The following is a 24033-nucleotide window of genomic DNA, read 5'->3' on the forward strand; positions in this document are numbered from 1 at the left end:
CTTTTTATTGGCTGACACGCTGTCTGGGGACCAATGTAATTGGCAAGTTGCTGTCTTGGGAGTGAGTATTCACTTTTTGTGTTTTTCAATCTACTATACCACAAGCTCTACAATCACTATGGCTGATAAACTAATATACCACAAGCCCTGTACTCACTATTGCTGATAAACACCCATACCACAAGTCACAGTCATCATACGTTCTGACCCCAGCGCGCACGCTGTAGAGGACAGCCGATCAAGTGTGATGAGCAAATCTCCTGCGTGTCATAGCTGGCCTTGGTGAGCCACACATGCTTGTGAGCCATTGTGGAGCAAATAATGAAGGCGCTCTGGTGCCTTTGTGGGAATCAGCTGGATCAATTGCAAACAGGCCAACTAACACACTGTTGAATGCTATATGGCTTGTATGTAGGACTAAGCAGCTGAGGGATAACTTATGACCCCGGGTCTCCTGAACTCAGTACCTGCATGCTTTTCAAGCACCCCTGCGGGGTACTTACCTCAGAGGGGGAAGCTTCTGGATCCAATTGAGGCTACCCCCTGTTATAATTCACCTTTTGCTCCGGCACCAGCAAACTCATCAGCAAGAGTTGCAAACACGACTCATCACAGCAAGCAGGAGAGAGACTTTCTCAGTCGTCTTCAAAGTTTGATGGAGTTCATTAAGTACACAGCTATACCGATACAATTCGTCATATCCTAGCAAAGCAAAGTTCCATGTTGCGTTACAGCGGCGTGATTACCTTCCTGCTGAGAGTAATCAGGTCTTCTTATATCTACTCTATGTTACATCTAGACTAACTATGTACAGCATACATTATACCAGATTACATAAAGAGAGGAAAATATTAGGTGTTCCAGTCAGCAGATAAAGAGCATGAAAGTAGGAATCAGAGTGCGCACCGTCAGCCCATCCAGCCCTTTAATACCGACTAGGAAAGAGTTAAATGTGACCTCATCTTAGCCATCCCCCAGACCCGACTATAATACCCACCTACTCGATTAATATTTAATGACCACTTTTCACTTACTTACAGGAATGTGATATTTTGTAAACATGGTCTATGTTGATTGTTCTCGTAGTCCATTTGTCTGGGACAGTGTAGGCCTGTGGCCTTCTTTCAGGAACATGTTCTCAGTATCTGCTTGTTATCCATCTGCTTCAAGCAGACACTGAGATGCTTCTGCCTACATCACAAGAAACTCTATTTTTAGAGGTATATTCTGCGAACAAGCCTTTTACCTAAACTCAGTCCAAATAACTGAGGCCTACTTAAATTATAACAATCCCCACTAAAATGGCTTGATCCGCAGATCCCAGCTTCTGAACCCAACAGTACCTGGCTTCTTTTCTTTATCTTTCACTTTTTCGATGTTCGTGCTCACACAACTTCTCTGCTCTAGGCGGTTATCCGTGGGAGAGAGGGCAAGACCTCTTGGTCTGCCTGTAACCAGGCTCTCTGGGGAGGCCCTACTTCTAAGTCCCTCTATAGCACATTCTCAGCATTTGCGTCACTTGCGTATCACTCACAAACTTGCATGACCACAGAAAAGTGAAACTCGTTTGTCTGTTACACAACAGAGCAGTGCCAGGGGCCTTCTAAAAGAGCGCCTTTATAAAATCAGCTCCATCACCGGTACTACTAAACCTATACCCATAACCCTATATATCCCTTAATTTGGAAATATTGGTTCATGAGATTGTTTATGAGGCACCAATCTCTTGACCAGGTTAATTTGTTTTGCGTAATTTAACACACAACCTCACCTGGATAATGATGCCCAAAGTTGTCATCCCCATCCAGACGACCAGTGGATGTAGGAAGAACTTTTGAACTGCAGAGGCCTAGTCCGAGTGTCCCTGGAACATCGCCGGAAACCTTTTCCACCAGGCCAGACTGGAACTCACCTGCTTATTTTTTGTGTTCTACCTCGTTAAGATCACCTGGATCATGGTGAAATCTTCCCTCTAACTAAGTGTTCTGTTTGTTTAACCGTTGTAACAAAGTGTGGTCGTCTTGTGTCAAAACCTGTTCCCCTTTGTCCCATGTCGTGTTATCTTTCAGGAGGGGAACTTCCCGTGAAACTTTGAACTTTAGAGTTCTCTTAACAATTTGAGAAATAACGTCATCAAACTTGGATGACTTGATCCATAGGGGATCTCCGCTCACACAAAATGTTCCCCTTGAGAAATCAACCATATCGGAACAATTATGAAAATGTACCTTGAATGTGTCCTTAGACATTATGTTAAAAAAACAAACCTTTCCTTCAGCTACCGGAACTATCGGTTTGGCTTCAGGGCGGATCTTTTGAATGGTAGCCTCGCATTCTGTGTTATTGAGCCAGCAGGCTTCTTCACTAAATTTGACTTGCGCCGGCAAACACAGGTACCTCTGTGAGAATTGCCCACATGAGGACAACTCCACTTGTTTCACCTCCCCGTCTAGCACCAAAAAAGGTTGACCTCTCAGGTCATGGTGTAATACACGTGTTGAGGTGGGAACTAAGGAAGTGGCGGTGCCTAAAGAAATGTTGCACCCTTTCCATTTGTTCACCCAAACCTCTCGAAGCTTCCATGCAAAAGATCCTTCTCCAGAAAAATTGATAAACCACTCCTTGTCCAATCTCAGTTGTACAGGATCTTTTAGCATCTCCCTGACAAAATATGTCCCCAACTGTCCTGATTGGACCTCTTCCCCCCTTATGTCCTGAGGCACAATATGTACCTGAGGTCGGGAAGACTGTACTCTCTGCAATCTTTCAATTAAGAGTACCTCTTCACTTACCCAACTAGCATGAGGATAAGTGGTTGCATATGGACTGTGTAATATTGTCCCCTGTTGTGACCCATGTAGTGAGAATGGGGTTACCTGTGTTGGCTCTCCCTCCCCCGGGATCGCTCTCCCCACCCAATTGTCACCTGGAAATGTGGCTTGATCTCGATTTTTACTTGTTGTAAAGACACCCTCTGTTGGTAATCCCAGAGTGTGATGTTGTCCCCTGCATCTCTCCCGTAGGAGAATTGCCGCATCCTGCTCGTTCCTCTCCAATCTGGACCCATCTCACTCTGGATAACCAAGACAAGGTACCCCTGAATCACACACTCCACCTTTTGCATGTACCCATTGTACTGCACTGTACCTTTTAACAAAACTTTTGATCGGTGCATCAATTCTGGGAGTGTGACATTCAAGAGCAGATTTACACCACGGTTAAATTCAAACTTCCAGCACCCCTGACCCTTCAGACCTTTCACCCACATTGTGCCATGAAATTTGTTTGCACCTGGCACAAGTGCTCTTTTCCTCCTTCCCTGCTTGGTCAATCTGTGCCAATCAGAGGGAGGTGTGAAAGGATCAGTACCTTTGTCACCAAACATTAACATGCTTGGGCCTTGTGTTCTCATTAACCCCTTATTATACATGAGAATGTCCTCTCTTTTCGTTCTCCTAGGACAAAATGGCAGCCTAGGATCACCATCAGCACAGTACTCTTCATTATAAAAGCACCTCCTTGGGAAAGAAAAACATTAGCAATTTGCATTATGCTTTGCTCAGCAGTCAGTTTTTTTTGTCTCTTTCCGATTTCAGGAATCTCGTTTTTTAGTCTCTTTCCAATCTCAGTAATCTCGCTGTTCCCCAAACTCGGATTGGCATCTGGAACCTCTCGCTTATCCGACTGACATCTCCATCTTTGCTGCCAGCACTGCAGCTGTCTCGATTCCATATTGCCAAACTCCTGAAATCAAAATACAAACAAATCAATTCTTATTAATGATTTAGGTTTCGCCCTGCGGCTTTGTACTCTGTACACTTTAAATTGATCAATATATACCGTAATTGATCTCGTTGCTTTATGGTTCTCATGAACTCAGTTTACTCTTTTTGGTAGATTGGAGTTAAACTTCTCTCCCCTACCTCAGTACTCTCCTAAGTACTTACCTGTTTAAAGTATGTTCCCGCGGACTTCACCTTTGGAAGTTCTCACCTCATTGCAAGCTCTCTCCACATCCCCCCTTCTGTACATACGTGGCCGTCGCATGCACAGATTACGGATGCCACACACCTGTTGCTGCTTTGCAGGTGAGCCTGCAATGCTCTTACTCATTTTCGCATTGACTTACCTAGAACTTCATCGATCGCAGCCCTCACTGCATGACGTCCTGTTTAGTGTACCCTCTGACCAATGTTTGCCGTGCTACTACCCCCAGACTACAAAAAAAAATGGCTGCCTCCCTGTAGGAAGGAGCACTTTGCACTTAAACTACACAGGATGCAGGGCTAAGCATTTCAGCGTCATATGCCTGTATGCAGATCCCTGAATGCCCCCTTGGTAGGTAGTCATATGGCAAACCTGTACTGATACACTGTCACTCTGTAAATGGCAATTCCTTCATCTTTATAATTGCCCCTTGAACTGCTCCCAGTTCTGTTCTGTGCTAAACTGAATCCGAGCTGGAGAAAAGAAGAGAAAGAAAACAATATATATATTTGACCAATCGGTGGGCGAGGAAAAACACGCTAACAGCAATGACTTCTTTATCAATCTCTGGTCCTGTCCCTGACACAAAAAACTCCCGAAAAAAACACTCTGCAGTCACCGCGAGTACACCTGGATTGGTCAACTCCTTTCTTTCTCTCTTTTCCTCTCTCCCTCTCCAACTATGCACTGTCCCCCTATCTCTATTGGGAACACATGCTGCACCGCAATTTAAGGTGCCTCACTTAAAGGAATAATCCCATAAGCAACCCAGTACAGATACCCCCCCTGATCCGCTCTTGCAAATCACTCCCTGGGAAATATCTGACTTCTACGTGTCTCCATGCCCCTGGCTGGTAAACACTTCCAATCCGTGACCATGCAACTTGCTTGGCTCACGTATGCGGACACTCCCTGTGCCCAGACTTCTTTTGAGGAAATCATCTGGAAGCCGAGAAACTCAGTAGAATCTCTCTTCTGTTCCCACTCTGGACCCCCCTCCCACCAGCTGCTTCCGTGCATGGCGCCGTGTGCACAGCTGTGACATGGGACGTGGGATCCCCCCAGCACATCCTCCCCCCTGCCCTCGGGGCGTGCCTATCAGTGGGCGCTTCCCACCCCCTCCCCTCCTAATACATCATGAAGGTGGGAGTGGCTTGCTCAAACCTCCGACTCCATTTTGAGTCCTGGTATGCCAGCAAAGATGGCTGCTATGTAATCCCTCATAGCAACCTCTTAATCCTATGCACCTTTAGGGAAAAAAACAGTTAGAACATACAATGTATATGCACACTAAACATTCCAGCATATATATCTCTCGGATACCTGCAGAAACAGACAAATAGCACAGCAGTTTGTGAAATTTCCTATCTCCACCCCAGAAAAAACGCAAATCATCTTGGACATGTAGACGGAGGGGAAAAAAAAATGTACCCAACCCCGTGCACTCAAACCTACACTCTGCGATCCGTGAATCTAAAAAAAAACCACACATGATACTGAACTGAAACCAGCTCTACTAGAAGTCCTGTACAGCTCTCTAAACTCCGCTATCCACTGACAACTAACTAGCCTCACCGCCCAGCAACATAACAAAAAAAACACACACACAATTAATACAGCTGGCCTCTCTAGCTTCTCTCCTCCATCCACCACTCGTAACCTGAAGCCCCCCCTTATCTCTCCTGCGGGGGCCAGTTCACCCACATCTGGAAAACCTCCCAGACTCTTGCTGTGACACACGGGAGAAAGAAAAAAACCTGAAACTGCATGCAGCTGCCACTAGCAAAATATGAGAGAAAAAACAAAACAAAACATGAAGACCAGTAAAAACACACTAGAAAAGTTAGAATAAACACTGCTGGAACAAACTGTCAACATATAATACCAAACACTTGTATTAAAATTAAACAAATGAAACTCTATACTTGCCAGTTCTTTGAGACGTTCTCCACGAATGACCGTTCGTTACAGCATTGGTCAGGTTTTGCTCACGAAGTTCTGGACCCCCTCGGGCTACTGAGTCCTCTGTTCAGCAGATCGACCACTACGGCACTTGCACCCAAGCCGCCGCCCGGGACAGCCCCCGATCTGTATTTTGGCGTTAAGTGTGTGTACAATCACACCTATATAATTCAGTCCACGAGCCTTCGCCACTGTAATTACTCGAACGTCATTCTGTGCGCCCGGCTTCCTCGCAGCCTGGCAGCACCACTTATCACTTCTCGATAAGTTTCCAGCGAGCGTCTCAGCGTCTCCTCCGCTTGTTACTGTGGAAGTCCTGGAAAAACTAGATAACAGACTGACATCTGGCCCGGTCCTTGCCTGCCTTTTTTGCTAGACAGCGCTGGGTTAACGGCACCACTGTAATAAATCACCTTTAGATCCGGCACCAGCATCTCATCAGAGCTGCAACGCACAGCGACAGCATACAGGAGATAGAGCGGAGACAGCCTTCTTCAACTTTCAAAGGGGTTTATTAAGCATCTTGTGTTACAGTTTGATTTCTTCGAAGTATAAATAGTCTTTCCTATGTCCTATGTACATCGCATATATTTACAGCATACATACAGGAAGCTAGTATTCTAACTAGGAAGCATATAGAGCTGGATAGCTGGAAAGTAGAGTACAGTTCCCTTTTCCCTCCGTGCTCCCTCTTTATATGAACCAGAAAGAGTTAAATGTGACCTCATCTTAGCCATCCCACACACCCGACTATTGGCTTAGACCCCTCGTGGTGTCATAATACCCACCTACTCGATTAATATTTAAAGACCACTTTTCACTTACTTACAGGAATGTGATATTTTGTAAACATGTCCTATGTTGATTGTTCTCGTAGTCCATTTGTCTGGGACAGTGTAGGCCTGTGGCCTTCTTTCAGGAACATGTTCTCAGTATCTGCTTGTTATCCATCTGCTTCAAGCAGACACTGAGATGCTTCTGCCTACATCACAAGAAACTCTATTTTTAAAGGTATATTCTGCGAACAAGTTCTTTACCTAAACTCAGTCCAAATAACTGAGGCCTACTTAAATTATAACACCCCCGTCAAGTTGTCAGGCTGTGGCGCAGGTGCAATAGCGCCTGCAATATTGACCTTCCCCAGCGCAGGCGCAGTATCAGGCAGGAATAGCCGATCCCTGTCGGGTCTGCTGTACTGCACAGGCGACTTACGCCTGCTGGGGTAGGTAAATATTTACATGGCCGCTGTTCAGAGCAGCCCAGCAAGACCACCGTGGGACGGAGGGCGACAGGGAAAGCCTCAATAGAATCGAGAGGCTTCTCCCTCCCAAGCCAAGTACCTCCAGGGGTCCTTTTTTCAGTACAGGTTTTCTGTAAAGAGTTTTTATCCGCTATGTTACAGTAACTGCTGTGGCATTTTTGAGCTATATATTGCTGGATACCGCAAGAATTTTTACTGGCATAACTTGTGTATGGTCATCTATCGCTTTCTTTCCCTCTTTGCTTCCTGTGCTCCAAGTAGATCATGGCCATGATCCTAGCATGCATGAGGGAGTATGTGTGCATGAGGTCAACCTCCCTGTGCCTAGCCTTACTAATTTAATCGCGTTGAATGTGTGAAACATTTAACCTCCTTAGCGGTAACCCCGAGCTGAGCTCAGGGTAAGCCGCCTCGGAGGATATCTCAGCCCCTGATGGGCCGATTTAAATGCGGTAAAGTGCTGTACGCGCAGCTAGCAGTTTGCTAGCCATGCGTACAGCTTGATCGGCGCGGCCGCACGCAGCGGCGGAAGAGGGCCCCCACCAGAGCCCTGCACTGCCCAGACCAATCACTCCCAGGCAGCGCAAAGGGCTGGATCGAGTGCGCCTGACGTCAGCTGACGTCATTCCGATCGTCGCTATGGCAACAGGAGAAGCCAAACACGAGATCGCGTTCTATACGCAATCTCCTGTTTGCTGTTGTTGCCGGCGGCGATCGGACTAGAGGGACACATGCGCCCTCTAGTGGTATTTCATGTAGCTACCAATCGGGTAGCTACATGACACAGAAAAAAAACATTACAAAAAATGTGTAATGCAGCCTCCGTGGCGAAAAAATTTAACTGCCAAGGAGGATAATGGACTCATCGTTCCACACTCTAGCATGAAGCATATTCAGTAAAGGTTTTCTACTTTTTTAAATTGAATTGAGGCTTGTTTATCAAATATCTTTGCCATGTTTGGTATATCAGAAGGGTATCCCTGCTGCTTCCGGTTCCTGTGGTTCAGCTTTGCAGTCTGGGTAGTGTGTAGATTGGCAATGGCATCTGGTATTTTGTAGCAGAATCTTGTGGAGTGGATGAAGGTGAAGGGAAGTCACCCTTGGTATCGGGAACAAGCCCATGTCATGCCTCTTTCACCCCCCTGCTCCACCTGGTTTCCTGGATTCTATCAGGTTGCTCTGACAGGTGCTCACAGGGAGCCATGAGCTGACATGTAAGTATATTTGCAGCAGACCAGCAGTAGTTAGGATTCACAACTACATAGCTGATAGTAGGTGCTGGCGGGAAGGACCCCCTCCTTCCCGCCAGCACCTACTGTCAAACTGTCTAATCCAAATTAAGCTTCTAGCTGCCTCTGCATAAATACAGGGATTGTCTATACTATTCTGTAATAAATCAGAGATTCCAAGTTACTACAGTCCCTCGGTAAGCCAACTAACGGCTGGTCAGCATAATACCTTACCTGGACTCTAAATTGTGCATTGCAGCCCTACCATATCAGTGTGATTTAAAATCTGCCTCTTTCCACTCCTGGTACAAAAACAAAACAATAATAATCTTTTCAACACTCTCTTTTTGTCAGGTGTGTTTGTTTAGTCAGATTAAAGTGTTTGGGCTTTTATTTACTCTTCAAGAAACCCATGTCTGCATGTGACTGCAGATCCTGCCTCAAGCTGAAGAGAAAAAATAAGTGCCCCAAATGTGTACTTACCTCAGTATCCCCATAGTTCTCACCTCCACCAATCCAGTACTGGGACTCCCAAACCTCCTCAACAAACACTTATGAAAGGGTGTGTCTGACCTTGCTACCGCCCATGATCAAGCCTGGGCACACTGCGCAGAACACTTTTCACTGGGCAGTAGCACAGAGCCGTACAAAGCTTTGCTTTTACCACAGAGGCGGAGCTTCACAAGGGATCCTGCATAGTGTGCCCACCTGCAAGGATGGGAGCCTGTCTGCGAACTTCCAGAGGGTGCAGCGCTGGACTGGTGGTCAGAAGAAGAGTGAGGAGGATCCAGAGGGTGCAGCGCTGGACTGCTGGTCGGGAGAAGAGTGAGGAGGACCAGAGGGTGCAGCACTGGACTGGTGGGCGGGAGAAGAGTAAGGAGGATCCAGAGGGTGCAGCACTGGACTGGTGGTCGGGAGAAGAGTGAGGAGGATCCAGAGGGTGCAGCGCTGGACTGGTGGTCGGGAGAAGAGTGAGGAGGATCCAGAGGGTGCAGCGCTGGACTGGTGGTCGGGAGAAGAGTGAGAAGGATCGAGAGGGAGTATCTAAATTTCGCTTTATTTTCAATTATGAGTTTTCTTTAACCCTTGCAACAGAATAAGTAAAAAGTGAACACAAAACAAGTTGTAGCTAGGCTTAGTACTATATGTAGCACACAGAAAGAGCGCTGTGCACCTTCCTCTTGCATGTTTTTATTCCATCTTTCAGCCAACAGCCAGCATAAATGACATTGAAGAACAGAACTGTCAAACCTGGATCGGTGGGGGTGCCAAGGTGAGCGGGGAAGAGGTGACCAGGGGATGTGTGGACGGCACTACAGCCGTTTCACGCCAACTGGCGCTTGTTCACGTGCGTGTGTCCAAAAACGGGGCAGCGCTGCACGGCTTCCTACATACAGTCCTCAAGCCGCGCCCCCAGCGCTGTCCCATTGGTGTGAGTAACGTGGGAGTGAGGGTCAGGGGTGAGGGGGCGGAGACTCTCCGCTCTACGGAGAGAATTAAGCATACAGTTTACGTCATCGTGCTGGGCTGCGCTATGCAGCCAATGCGAAAGTGGCATGTGCAGGCATAAACAAATACGTGTGGTACGCATAATACATTGGTGAACATAATTGCATAACAAACCTCACTCATATCCGTGCATAACATATTTCAAATAAAGTGTATAAAGTTTAAAGTGCAAAAGTGCATTATTGGAAGCATACATAGACGCCAGCATGGTGGCTTAACTATCCGGAATCCTAAAACCTTATATGTTTAAAACTCGCCCTTTATTAATGTATACTTAAAAAAGGGGTGGAGAACACCCCATCCGACCCATCCCAAAGGGGGTCCCACTAAAAAAGATCGGGGGGTAAAATTGCGTACAAAGAGACCTAGTGGGGCATTTTCACATTCAGGAATACACCCATACTCCTATTTGGTTAAATTCCATCCACAGGGAGTGGGGGTGTAGGACTGCCCACCCCATACAACAACGACCCAAAGTCACCCCGCTTGTGTATTCAAAACGGGGGTCGTTCCCTCCATGGGGAATGTTTAAAGAGCCAGAACCCTGGACTTCTAAGCCAGGTGTACTCTGAGTCAGGTTCCTATTATTGACGGGCATATGGTTAGACATTCGGAAAAAGGCACGGGTGCCTTCCACCTTTCAGATCCCTTTTCTCCCTCTCCTCCGCGCTCTTTCTGTGTGCTTCATGTTTAAGTTTGTGCTCTGCACTGTTTAAAAGCTTGCTGCACTTCTCTTTGCTTGGACTGTGAGCTGACTTTTGGGTGCTGCTGCATGGGTGAAGCTTAGCGCAGATTCATTGGAGCTAGCTTTACCCCCCACTTAACCTTCCTGGCGGTAACCCCACGTAGTTCGGGGTAAGCCGCGCAGGAGGTTTTCTCCGGCCCTACTGGGCCGATTTTCTTAATTTTTTTTTTGCTGGACGCAGCTAGCACTTTGCTAGCTGCGCCAGCACACTAATCGTCGCCGGCCTTCGCCCGATCGCCGCTATCCGTTGCAGCGCGCGGGCCCCCCCCCAGACCCCGTGCGCTGCCTGGCCAATCAGTGCCAGGCAGCGCCGAGGGGTGGATCGGGACTCCCAATGACGTCACGACGTCGCTGACGTCGCCATGGCGACGGGGGAAGCCCTCCAGGAAATCCCGTTCTTTGAACGGGATTTCCTGATTGGAGATCGCCGAAGGCGATCGAAGAGGGCGGGGGGATGCCGCTGAGCCCAGGGCTCGCTACATGATTTAAAAAAAAAAAAAAAACAACTGCCGCGCTGCCTCCTGGCGGAATTTTTCATACCGCCAGGAGGGTTAACCAGCTGTGTGCCAAGTGTTTTTCTCTACTGAAGTGTACTTAGTACAATATGTATCCATGTTTATCTCATCATGTCATCTCTAGCAGGATTTTAAACCATAAAATCAAATTCCATTTACCCACTGCTCTGTGTTTATTATGCAGCCTGCTACCTGACCCTGCATTGCAGGCATTCCAATCTAATCAGAAATGTTTCTGCTGAAATGAATCTTATCTCAGTCAGCCTGGCTCTATTTTGTACATTGCCGACAAGAAGGACGCTTGACATCTCCCCTCCCACAATCCTGCTCCCCACTGATTGGCCGAGGGCAGTTCAGTGTGATACAAGGCTGAGAATGGAGCAGATGCTGAAATGATCTCTGCTGTGCTTACATGTTTACAAAGCAAGTCAGATAGGACAGTGCAGTTTTTCTAGGAGGAAAAAAAAGTGAGGAAATGACATCAGGTTTGGCTTCAGTCAGAAGGAATAAAAATGGACAATGCCAGGAACAGTTTCCTCTTTATTTACTATATAACATTCATCAAAATAAAAAAGTGGGCAATACAATACATATGCTACGTAAGTAGAACAAGTATTTATCTACTGTACTTATATGTGTGTTTTTCCCTGGGATAGTATGGCTGTCCCTACTGCGTTGATGCTTTACCAACCAATCCACTGAGCAGCATGAAAGAGTCCTTAGAATCCTGTGTAAATATGCTGCCATGTGCATCTAGCAAGAAATTAAAAGAAACATTGGGAAAGAACACTCTTGGCCAAAACATTTCCCACACTCTGTGCAATAATAAAATTACTCACCAGTGATGAGAGAAGGATAAGCAGAACTGAACAAGCCTGTTATTGGCTGCTGCACTCTCCTCACCATCCCTACTTCTATCTATGTTAGGAAGATGGATATCAGTATGTTGTGGCCAGTTCAGGTTCACTAAAGGCAATGCTACGTTTCATTGACCCTTACTTATCTGTGTGAGATCTCTCATGTATAACAAGATATGATTTCTGTGCAAAACATTTCCCACACTCTGCACATGAGTATGGCTTCTCACCAGTGTGAGATCTCAAATGTCTATCAAGATGTGGTCTCCGTAAAAAACATTTTCCACACTCAGCACATGAATGTGTCTTCTCACCAGTGTGAGATCTCTCATGTATGACAAGATATGATTTCTGTGCAAAACATTTCCCACACTCAGCACATGAATATGGTTTCTCACCAGTGTGAGATCTTTCATGCATGACAAGTTTTGATTTCTCTGCAAAACATTTCCCACACTCAGCACATGAATAGGGCTTTTCTCCAGTGTGAGCTCTCTCATGACTCACAAGATTTGATTTCTGTACAAAACATTTCCCACACTCAGCACATGAATATGGCTTCTCACCAGTGTGAGATCTCTCATGAATCACAAGTTCTGATTTCTGTGTAAAGCATTTCCCACACTCAGCACATGGATATGGTTTCTCACCGGTGTGATATCTTTCATGTCTAACAAGTCTTGATTTCTCTGCAAAACATTTCCCGCACTCAGCACATGAGTATGGTTTTTCACCAGTGTGGGATCTCTCATGAAGGCGAAGACTTGATTTCTGTGCGAAACATTTCCCACACTCATTACATAAATGGGGCTTCTCACCAGTGTGGGATCTCTCATGATGGAGAAGATGTGATTTATGTGCATAACATTTTCCACACTCAGCACATGCATATGGCTTCTCACCAGTGTGAGATCTTTCATGTAGAACAAGCAGAGTTTTATATAGAAAACATTTCCCACACTCAGCACATGCATACGGCATTTCTCCAGTGTGAGATTGCTCGTGTATGACAAGTTTTGATTTGCATATAAAACATTTACCACACTCAGCACATGAATATGGCTTCTCACCAGTGTGCAATCTCTCGTGTCTGACAAGTTTTGATTTGCATAAAAACCGTTTCCCACACTCAGCACAAGAATATGGCTTCTCACCAGTGTGTGATCTCTCGTGTCTGACAAGTGCTGATTTGGACATAAAACATTTCCCACACTCAGCACATGAATAGGAATTCTCACCAGTGTGAGATCTCTCATGTATGACTAAATGTGATTTATGTACAAAACATTTCCCACACTCAGCACATGAATATGGCTTCTCATCAGTGTGAGATCTCTCGTGTATAACAAGATTTGATTTCAGCACAAAGTATTTCCCACACATGGAACAGGAATGAGATCGTCCAGCAGTGGGAGAGCTGAACTGGGTATGAGGCCCCTCAGGGTTAGACATGTGAGGGGAGTCTGGGGAATTATTAGGAGTAACTAGGACCCTCTCATGAGATCTCTGATGTTTGACAAGGTATGCTTTATACCCAAAACATTTCCCACACTCAGCACATGAATATGGCTTCTCACCTGTGTGTAATCTCTTGTGTATGACAAGACAAGATTTGTATAGGAAACATTTCCCACACTCAGCACATGAATAGGGCTTCTCACCAGTGTGAGATCTCTCATGTAGGACAAGATTCGATTTCTGTATAAAACATTTTCCACACTCAGCACATGAATAGGGCTTCTCACCAGTGTGAGATCTCTCATGTCTGACAAGTTTTGACTTCTCTGCAAAACATTTCCCGCACTCAGCACATGAATAGGGCTTCTCACCAGTGTGAGATCTCTCATGTCTGACAAGTTTTGACTTCTCTGCAAAACATTTCCCGCACTCAGCACATGAATAGGGCTTCTCACCAGTGTGTGATCTCTTGTGTATGACAAGCTGTGACTTCCATGCAAAACATTTACCACACGTGGAACAAAAATAGGCTCCTCCAGTGGGAGATCTGTGCTGGGTATGAGGCCCCTCAGGGTTAGACAGGTGAGGAGAGTCTATGGAAATATTTGGGGTAACCAGATAATCTGCAGAAGACTCTTCTCCAATGACATCATCATCCGTTGTACAGTCTGTGGATACAGAGAGACGAGTTATTGAAAGGTTCCTGATGCCAGGACTCAGTGCTGCAAATAGAGAAACATCATCACTTCCTGTTATGCCTGCATACTCTTTACATGACATTTGTATACAATTCAGTTATTTGCATCTCATTGACCCTCCCTACAGCTAAAGCATTGGCCATACATAACATAACACTGTAGATGGATGTAAATGCTTACATACTGTATATACTCCTATATATAACTCACCCCCTGCTGCGACCAGTCTGTGTACAGTAATGTACAGCGACCCTTAACTTATTACAGACTACTAACACTTAACCAGTTCACCCCCAAGTGTTTTTATCCTAACGGACCAGAGCAATTTTCAGTTGTCAGTGCTCCTCCCTTTTATTCCCTACTAACTTTATTACTACTTATCACAAGAAAATGATCTATACCTCGGTTTTTTTCGCCACCAATTAGGCTTTCTGTGGATAGTACATTTTGCTAAGATTTTTTTTAATTCTAAATGCGTTTTAATGAGAAAAACAGAAAAAAAAGAAAAAAATCATTTCTAAGTTTTCAACCATTATAGTTTTAAAATTAAACCTTATCCTGTGGATAAAACAAACATGTTTTATTTGCCCAGTTGTCCCGATTATTAAACCTTTTAAATTATGTCCCTATCACAATGTATGGCGACCGTATATTATTTTAAAATATAAGTGGTTATTTTTCTGTTCTGTTTTTTTTTTGTTATGGCCATAATTACAAGCCCCTATGTAATGAGTTAAAATTAATTTTCCCCCATAAAATATAGATTAAAAAAGCTGAGTCCCTAAGGTAACTATTTTTTTTTTTTAAGCTGATTTTTTTTACAAGTGTTTTTTTTTTGGGGGGGGGGGGGGGGGGAGGGTTGGAAATGTAATTTTATTAATGATGTGTATGTACTTGAAAATGTATGTATTTTGTAGGTGTAATATACTTTTTGGCCACAAGATGGCGCTAGTGAACATTAGTTATAGGAAGTGTTCAGTTTATTTTTTTTCCTTCACTTTGATTGTTACATTTCCTGTTTTTGTGAATGGACGTAGCCGCTGTTCGCGGTCACGTCCATTCACTCCAGGCACAGCGATTGGGTAGAGGACCATTCGGTCTTCTTCCCCAATCACCCAGCATGGGATCCCGACGGAAACAGCGTCGGTAGCGGCGCGCACACGGCGGTAGCAGCGGCGGGAACGCGCGACGTATTAAACTGTCATGTTGCTGTTAATAGCGGTAAGCATGACGTTTTAATATGTTAGGATGTCAGTAAATGGTTAAGGTACGTACACACATCTGATATATCTGAAAGAGTTGTTGTTCAAACCGGTCGTTGGACGCGTTTACGTTCGCTCATTAGACTGATAGCAACAGTTTTGACTGATCCGCTTGGCAGATCGATGGACTAATGGTCATTCAAACGACAGTTAGGTCCGTAGCTGTGTACAAATTACTTGTTGTTTGAAAGTCTATTACTTTGACACTAATAGACATTCAAAAAACAAGTCGTTTGATCTGGTTCATTGTTCTATCCAGTCCATTGACCAGTCAAACAACATTTCAATTAGCTGTAATTAGCATTTCAAAGTTTTGTTGTCTGTATGTACAAGGAAACTGAACAACTTTTCGTTTGAATGACAACGACAAGTAATTCAAATGTCCGGTTCTGTTGCTTACGGAACCCGCTTAAGCCTCTGTATATAATAAGGATGTCTTTGTATATAATAAGGATGCCTTTGTTCTTAATTTGACTGTCATAAGACTAACTGAGCGGACAGTATGTAATGCGGAATGTATTTTAACCTGTGTAAACTAGATGATGTAAGCGGTGGGGGAGTGAGCTAGCAGGTAGCTACTAGCGCCCATGCCCACCTATGCTATTTAAACACGCTGCTCTAATGGCTCCGCAGCCCCTGAGGAGTCGCCATAGCGACGAAACGCGTAGGGCGGAGCTACGGAGCAGCGTTACGTCTGACGACATCGGACGCGGTGATTGGTTGACGGGCGCCATCTTTGTTTTTGACCTGGTGGCGGGGATCTTTTTGCTTTGCGGAGCTCTCTCCCGCGGCTGCCTCTGAGTATTAGCTGCACGCTTAGCCCCAAGCCCCATACCGCAGTGGAACTTTGTACTGAGCATCGCTCACTTTTTAATTTTTTAATAAATTACGGGAGTAATCCCTTTTACGCTATGTGAGGCGTTTTTTATACTTTTTTCCTGGAGGTTCACCTACCCTGTGAAGGACCTAGCTGTGGAGACTTGCCAGAGAGGCTGAGGGGTGGCCGATACCCCTGCTGCGCAGACGGGGCCTGCAGGCCGCACCATCTGGTGAGTCGTTAAGCATTGGGGGGAGATACGTATGTGCCTATCAAGCCTGGATGTTATTTAAACACATATTTATGATCAGCTGAGCCCACAAGGGGTGTCTCCAGCGAATATTGTCGGACTGGACTGATTGAGCGCTTATCAGTTTATATACTTCCATACCCCATGAGGGAGGTTTGGAGGCAATTGAACACTATTTACAGATTTGCACGGATTTTGATAAGGAACAGAGGGGTTTTTTGATCCAACTATTGAACCTTGTGTTGAGATACAACTATTTCCTTTTTGGTGACACTTTCTACATGCAGCGTAGAGGGACGGCGATGGGCTCGAACGTGGCCCCTTCCTATGCCAATTTGTTTATGGGCCTCTATGAGGACGCATTTGTTTTTTCTAATTCACTTTTTTGTAAACATGTTTTACTTTGGCGACGGTATATTGATGATATTTTTTGTTTGTGGGAGGGGCCACGTTCGAGCCTAGAGACCTTTGTCACACAATTACATGCTGCGTGCCCTGAGATTAGATTGACGATTGAAAGTGATCACAAAAGGATTAGTTTTTTAGACACATGGGTGATTAAGGATGGTGGTCGTTTGACCACGGATCTTTATACAAAACCCACTGACAGAAATTCTATCTTGCACTATAATAGCTTTCATGTTCCTCACATTAAAAATAACATACCTAAAGGACAGTTTAAAAGGGTAGAGAGAATAGTTAGTGACCCCCAGATCAGAAAGTCCAGATTAGAGGAGATGAAATACAAATTTTTGGCGAGAGGATATCCAATGAGGTGCTTAGTGGATAACAAAAAGATTGGGACAAGTCATAGGAGTAAGTGGAGTGGATCAAAAAGGAAATGTAGAGGTGATTACAATAATAGGATTCCATGTGTCACAACTTTTAACATTTTGTCTGATAAAATTGAAAAAATAATTAACAGCCATTGGTCAATCTTAAGAGAGGGCTTGCCATATGTCCGTGAGTTTCGGGAAGGTCCACTGATGTCCTATAAAAGAGCTCCATCACTAAGAGACATTATAGTCAAGGGTGACATAGGGCCAGAAAAACCATTTAAGACGGTGAGAAATGGAACTTATCCATGTTTAAATTGTCACCTCTGCAGTTACATTGCTAAAGGGGATACAGTTACCCATCCCTGCAGGGGCACTAAGTTTAAAATAAGAGGCCAGTATACATGTGATTCTAAATATGTTGTTTACTTGTTAAAGTGCCCCTGTGGGATTGGATATGTGGGTCTGTGGGTCAGACTACACAGGCCCTGAGAGACAGGATAGCATCACACAAATCTTCGATTAGGAATAAAAACTTAGAGCTAGCGGTCTCACATCATTTTACTACCTTCAATCATGGTTTATCACAGTTACGTGTACAAGTGTTAGAGGGGGTCCCTATATTGAGGAGAGGAGGTGATAGACAAAAACAATTATTGAAAAGAGAACATTATTGGATTAAGAAACTAGAGACGTTGGAGCCTAAAGGTTTAAATAGAGAATATGATTTAACTAATGTGATGACCTAGGAAGTTTTGAACAAGAAGTTTTGTAAATTTTTGTGGATTGTTTGATTAGTTGGTGGGTTGGAGGTTACGCTCTAGCTCTTTATATACGGTTCTTTATATAAGGTTTTTGTATTTTTGATATATATACACTTTTGATAAAGAGGAATTTTTCTCATAGATTTTTTATGTATGCATTGTTATGCAATTTTGAGCTAGGGATGTACTTCCAGTCCCACTAATTATAAAAGCTATATAGGTTGCACTGTTGTGGCGCTTTTGGCGACCTGGGGGGCGGTTGGGGACGCTCGCACGGTCATCTGCCGCCTTGTTTATGTATTTTAATACACAGATTGGTTCTAGAGCGGATGGTGTCGCTCTTAATTCTACTGGCTGGCGGAGTTGGGCGTGTGGGCGTTTTCTAGGCGTCTTCACATGCTGCCAGGCGTCATTACGGACGCATGATTCAAGTCTTTGAGCGGACGCTGTAGCCGCGTATGTGATTGGCTAGCGGCTACGCGTCTTCAGATGCCATCAAGCGTCATTATGTACGCATGACTGAAGTCTTTGAGCGGACGCTGTAGCCGCGTATGTGATTGGCTAGCGGCCTAAGGAGGAGAGACTGAGTCGAGCGGACGGTGTCGGCCTGTTGTTCATTGGCTGACACCGTGGTAAAGAGAAGTACACGATGAGAGACTGAACTCCGTGGATTTTTCTACTGAAAGTAAGTCTGAGTGTACATATGTTCTATGCTCCTACTTGTGACTCCCCAATATACTCAGATAAGTATGTATATGATGGTAAATATCATTAGGTATGTGCAATATGTATGGCTCATGAATATGCATGTATGTAAATTGTTTGGAATTTGCAGAGTCTTCCATCAGGTCCTCTCCATCACTATATATAACAGCAGTGAGGCTTTGTATGTCAGAGTGTGTGCTACAGCCATCTGAGGAAAGAGCTAGATTCTGAAACGCCGTGCGTCATGGTGACCCGGCTCACACTCAGTACTGCCTGTTATGGATTTTAAAATGTTCTAATAAATTTGGATTTTAGACGGTGCGGATCCTGCTATCCTATTTGATGTTACACCCTGTGCACTCCAGGGTTGATCGCTGCACGTCAAGCTACATTGGTGCTGTCACAATTGAAGATTATACCTGGCTGTGGAAGCGGCATGTGGCCGGACTGCGCTGACTGGCTGAATTACCAGAACTCATAGCAGAAGATCCAGGTGGCGGAGGAGGACAGCGAGGGACTGATTAGCCTGAAGGGGGCTGGAGGAAGCCCCATGTATGTATAAAACTTTTCTTTTCATCCTTCTCAGGTACCATTTAATTTGTAGTCACCAAACCAAAATTTTAACAACATATCAAATTATTTGATTTCATGAGCAAAGACTACATTTGCATAAATCAGAATCAATGCAGAATTATTTCCATCTCATTGACCATCTCTATTAGTGACACAGCTACACATCAGGCTTTATTCTTACAGCATAGATGTTATTTAGTATATATGTTACGGCCAAAACCAGAAATCGGCCAATTCTAGAATTGGCCGGCCGTTTCTAGAACTGGCCGATTTGACGTCGGCCAAAGTCCAAAATGCTGGGAAATTCTGACATTGGCCGGCCAGTTCTAGAAATGGCCAAAGTCAGTCGGCCAAAGTCCAAAATGTACAAGTCCCGAGTCCTTTCCGACAGCACAAAAGGCACTCAGAACCTCGTCTCTGCTCTGAAAGATACAAAATAGCATAACAACCTTAAGACTCAAACACACTCTAAGCGCTTTTCTGAGCGCTTGATTAGCGCTTTCTGAACAATTTTTCAAAATATCTCCCATGCACTTTCACTTAAATTGCGGTAAAAATCGCCACGATTGCGTACTTTTTTACGTGTATGTGGCGATTTTTTTACCGCAATTTTAATGAAAGTGAATGGGAACGATTTTTAAAAAGTGCTCACAATGCGCTAATCAATCGCAAGCGCTCAGAAAAGAGCTTATAGTGTGTCTGAGCCCTTAAAGAAAAACGTCCTTTATTACAAAATTTATTTGTTACAGCGGATAATCTGCGGTGTGTCTACATCCTGCTTTCATGGAAGCAGACATATTATCCTGTTTACCAATTACATTCCTGAGCCGACCCAGCTGAGACATCAAATTTCAATGGTGATTAGTCACAGATGAAGAGGAATTAGACAGACTAAATTCATACAGGTGCATTTCTCTGTTTTTCGTTTGTCCTGTGCAAGAGTTCAGGTCCACTTATGAGGGGACAGGGAGAGGTGAACTGCGCAGCCAAAGTGGGAAGGTAGACAGAAGAAAGACGACAGGAGGCAGAGATGCAGCGTCAGGAAAACATGTGGTGGAGAGTGGGGAGCTCATCAAAACATCGCTGGGGAACAGCCTGGGAAGTTAGAATCAATGGAGCTAAATAGCAGGGGAGACGGAGGCGGGGAACTCATCAAGACATCGCAGGGCTCAGCCCGGGAAGACGGAAGCCTGGGAGTCAAATAGCAGGGGAGGGGAGAATGAGCCGAACAGCCAGAGAGACAGCGGGGAGCCGGACAGCCATGGAGACAGCAAGCAGACGTGAAAGAAGGGTGAGGCGAGCTGACAGGAGGCAGCAGGGACTCAGAACTTCGGGACTTGGCAGGCCACATCTAGCCAGAATGCGTTCTGGCCGGCCAAAGTCCACAAAAGGCCTCCATTTGGCAAACTGGCCGCTTCAGCCGGCCATTTCTAGCTTTGACCGGCCAGAACCCGAAGTGGCCAGACTTCGGGTTCTGGCCGTAACATATATAAGAGATTCCTGTGTACACATCATATATACAGTCACAATCAGATGTGTATATCTGACTTTAAAAATACGGGGACTGCTTTATTGAAGCAGCACAAGTAACTCATTTTGATTAGTTTATTTCATTTTTGTGGACTAAGCACAGCTATTACTGTATGTATAAATTATTTATGATGACTATTATCTGAGAAATAAAACATTTTATCATATTTTCTATTTTAATTACAGTTTAAATTCATTAGGAGTCGGAGTCGGTGCATTTTTTCCCGACTCCAGGCACCCAAAATTGCCCCGACTCCAACTCCACGACTCCGACTCCACAGCCCTGCATAGCATAACCTTGAATCAGGCCAGTGTGTGAGCAGCGACACAGTCACACCAGCAATAAAGATACAATTTATTCTATATTTACTGCTGATTACTCACCTGTTCTGCCCTCTGTAACATTGTCCTCTTTACTTGTCCTCATGTCACCCTCCGCCATAGACTGCTGGTCATGCCTCACATATGTCTCCTCTTCTTCCTCTTGTTTTGTACTCATTGTGTCACCCTTCTCCATAGACATCTCATTTTGTTCTTCTTTGATTGTCCTCATTATGTCACCTTCCTCCGTAGACTGCTGATCACCCCTCACATATGTATTTTCTTCCTCTTTAATTGTCCTCATCACGTCTCCCTCTTTCATAGGCTGCAGATCATTCCTCACATATGTCTCCGCTTCTTCCTCTTTTTTTGTACTCATTGTGTCACCCTCTATAGCAGACTGCTGATCACCCTTCACATATGTCTCTTCTTCCTCTTTACTTGTCCTCATCATGTCATCCTTTTCCATAGTCTGCAGATCACCCCTCACATACATATAATTTTCTTCTTCTTTGATTGTCCTCATCATGTCACGCTCCTCCACAGACTGCTGATAACTCCTCACATATGTGCCGCCTTCTTCCTCTTTAATTGTCCTCATCATGTCACCCTCCTCTATAGACTGTTGATCATCCCTCACATATTTCTCTTCTTCTTCATTACTTGTCCTCATCATGTCACCCTTCTTTATAGTCTGCTGATCACTCCTCACATACGTCTCATTTTCTTCTTCTTCTTTGATTGTCCTCATCATGTCACTCTCTTCCACAGACTGCTGATAACTCTTCACATATGTCTCTTCTTTTACTTTATTTGTCCCCACCAGGTCTCCCTTGTCCATAGACTGATGATCATCCCTCACATATGTCTCTTCTTCCTTTTTAACAACAACACTTGCATGTATCAGTTCTCCACCCTAAGTTAAAAAAATGAGAGCTAATTTAAATTGTGAACACAGATAACAGCGTATGCAGAAGGATAATGAAATATAGTTTGGAGTCACTGGGGATTCTCAGTTGCACCTACCCGATAATGGTGGGGGATGGTGTGCCCTTCCTGTGGACAATCCCAAGAATAAAGAGGACCTGTACTTCTCTCTGGTGGGTTTCTGTTACTTGATTCATCTGTAAGAAACACACCCACTAACTGAATACATTGGGGTTGATTAACTAACAATAGCGCTGCCAAACAGCGCTAATAAATTACTGTTATGAGCGCTAATAGAGCAGCGCAACTTACTTTTTACTCCCAGCACACTACACACGCTAGTGGCAGCACAGCGTGCATAATTAAGCAGAGTCAGTGGAGCAGGTGCTGAGCGCACGCTATGCTGTGGTAGTGCAGCATGGCGAGCGCTGGTAAATTGTGCCCACTCCTTGTCAATGCCGGGCGCTCCACTCGTCCCGCCCCGAGCCCCTTCGGATCCAGTGACTTTAAAAGACGTGATCCTTGCACTTCGATTGCCCAGCAAAATCTCACTGTGATACAAGCCGCACACCAACTACTTTGCATTGTATCAAAGTTTCATATCTTCAGTGTTGCCCCCATAAACTGATGTGATAAAATATTTAGAAAAGTGAGATCACTTTTGTGAGATACTCTATGGCCCTGATTCACAAAGCGGTGATAACTCAGTTATCACGCCTAAAAGACTTTAGGCGTGATAAGCCGTGCAAAGCTGAGTTATCACCGATTTGTGCTGCTCTTCGCGCAAAGTTTTGCGCGCGTAGCGCAACGCGCTGCGCGCGCAAAGTCCCATAGGGCTCAATGGACGCTGCGCGCGAAGCACGGTACATTGCGCGCGCAGCGCTGTGCGCTATGCGCGCAAAACTTTGCGCGCGGGAGATCGCGCGAGTTTCTTCTTATCACGCCTAAACTGAGTTTAGGCGTGATAAAGAGCTTTTCACAGGCGTGCAAACACTTTGCACCGCTTTGTGAATCAAGCCCTATGTGTTTACCAGATGATGGATATAAGGGAGGGTCTAGGTAAACCCCAAGTACTGCTCTCTCATTACAAGAAATGAAAGTCTCCTCTTACCCGGTGATGTGAGGGGCGGCTGATTCTCCATCATGGCGTCCTTGTAGAGGTCCTGGTGTCCTTTTATATCCTGCCCCTCCTTTATGGAGAAATAGATGGGACAATGTGCCTCCTTATAGGAACCTGACACATAAACGGATACATTCACCATCCATACAATTCGCTGTCACTGGATACTGTCCCATAATAAGTCCGGGCCGTTTTAATTACTATTCCCCCTCCAGGCCGCCATGGATAGTGGGGGAATTAAATAATTCGGCTTCCAGCGATTGCTGGAGGCCGAATTATTGTGTTTTTTAAGCAACCTCGGCTCCGTCTTCTGAAGGAGGCGACGTTACTCACTGAGCGCTGCAATACGAGTGATTCCTATTGTAGTCTATACAAGCAGCGCTGAAAAGCACTGCTCCGTACCGTATGTGCTCCTCCCATTCCCACTTAATATCTGTACTCCCTTCTCCCATTATGTGCTCCTTCCTCACCCCATTACCTGTCCTCCCCCACACCCTTCCTTTCCCTCCTATGCGATCCTCCCCTCATGTGCGCCTCTCCACTATCATGTGCTCCTCCCCCCACAATACCTTTCCTAACTCTATGTTCCCCTCCCCACTATGTGACAGTGTGCTATATGCGATGTATTAGCTACATAGGGCAAAATGGAAATAAATTAAACAAAGTAAACTTTCACCTCCTCCTCTGCAGCCAGCACGATATGCTCCCAGTATTTTACGTTCTATGACCACTTCCGGTCTCTTTGTTCCTAGAGGAGCTCGGATTGG

At 45.0% G+C, this 24033-nt stretch overlaps 1 protein-coding gene across 1 annotated transcript in view; it reads right to left on the reverse strand.

The window, feature by feature from the left end:
* The window catches only part of LOC137562104 (uncharacterized), a 99370-nt gene that overhangs the window by 37634 nt on the left and 37703 nt on the right, over window positions 1-24033 (reverse strand). Inside the window, exons 4-8 of the mRNA XM_068273441.1 lie at window positions 23943-24023; window positions 23258-23380; window positions 22246-22343; window positions 21283-22135; window positions 12208-14191 (exon numbers count right to left, since the gene is read on the reverse strand). Of these exons, the coding sequence (XP_068129542.1) occupies window positions 12208-14191; window positions 21283-22135; window positions 22246-22343; window positions 23258-23380; window positions 23943-24023 (3139 nt within the window). The remainder of the gene's footprint in view (window positions 1-12207; window positions 14192-21282; window positions 22136-22245; window positions 22344-23257; window positions 23381-23942; window positions 24024-24033) is intronic.

The sequence above is a fragment of the Hyperolius riggenbachi genome, chromosome 3 (assembly GCF_040937935.1).
Source record: "Hyperolius riggenbachi isolate aHypRig1 chromosome 3, aHypRig1.pri, whole genome shotgun sequence".
NCBI classification, from domain to species: Eukaryota; Metazoa; Chordata; class Amphibia; order Anura; family Hyperoliidae; genus Hyperolius; species Hyperolius riggenbachi.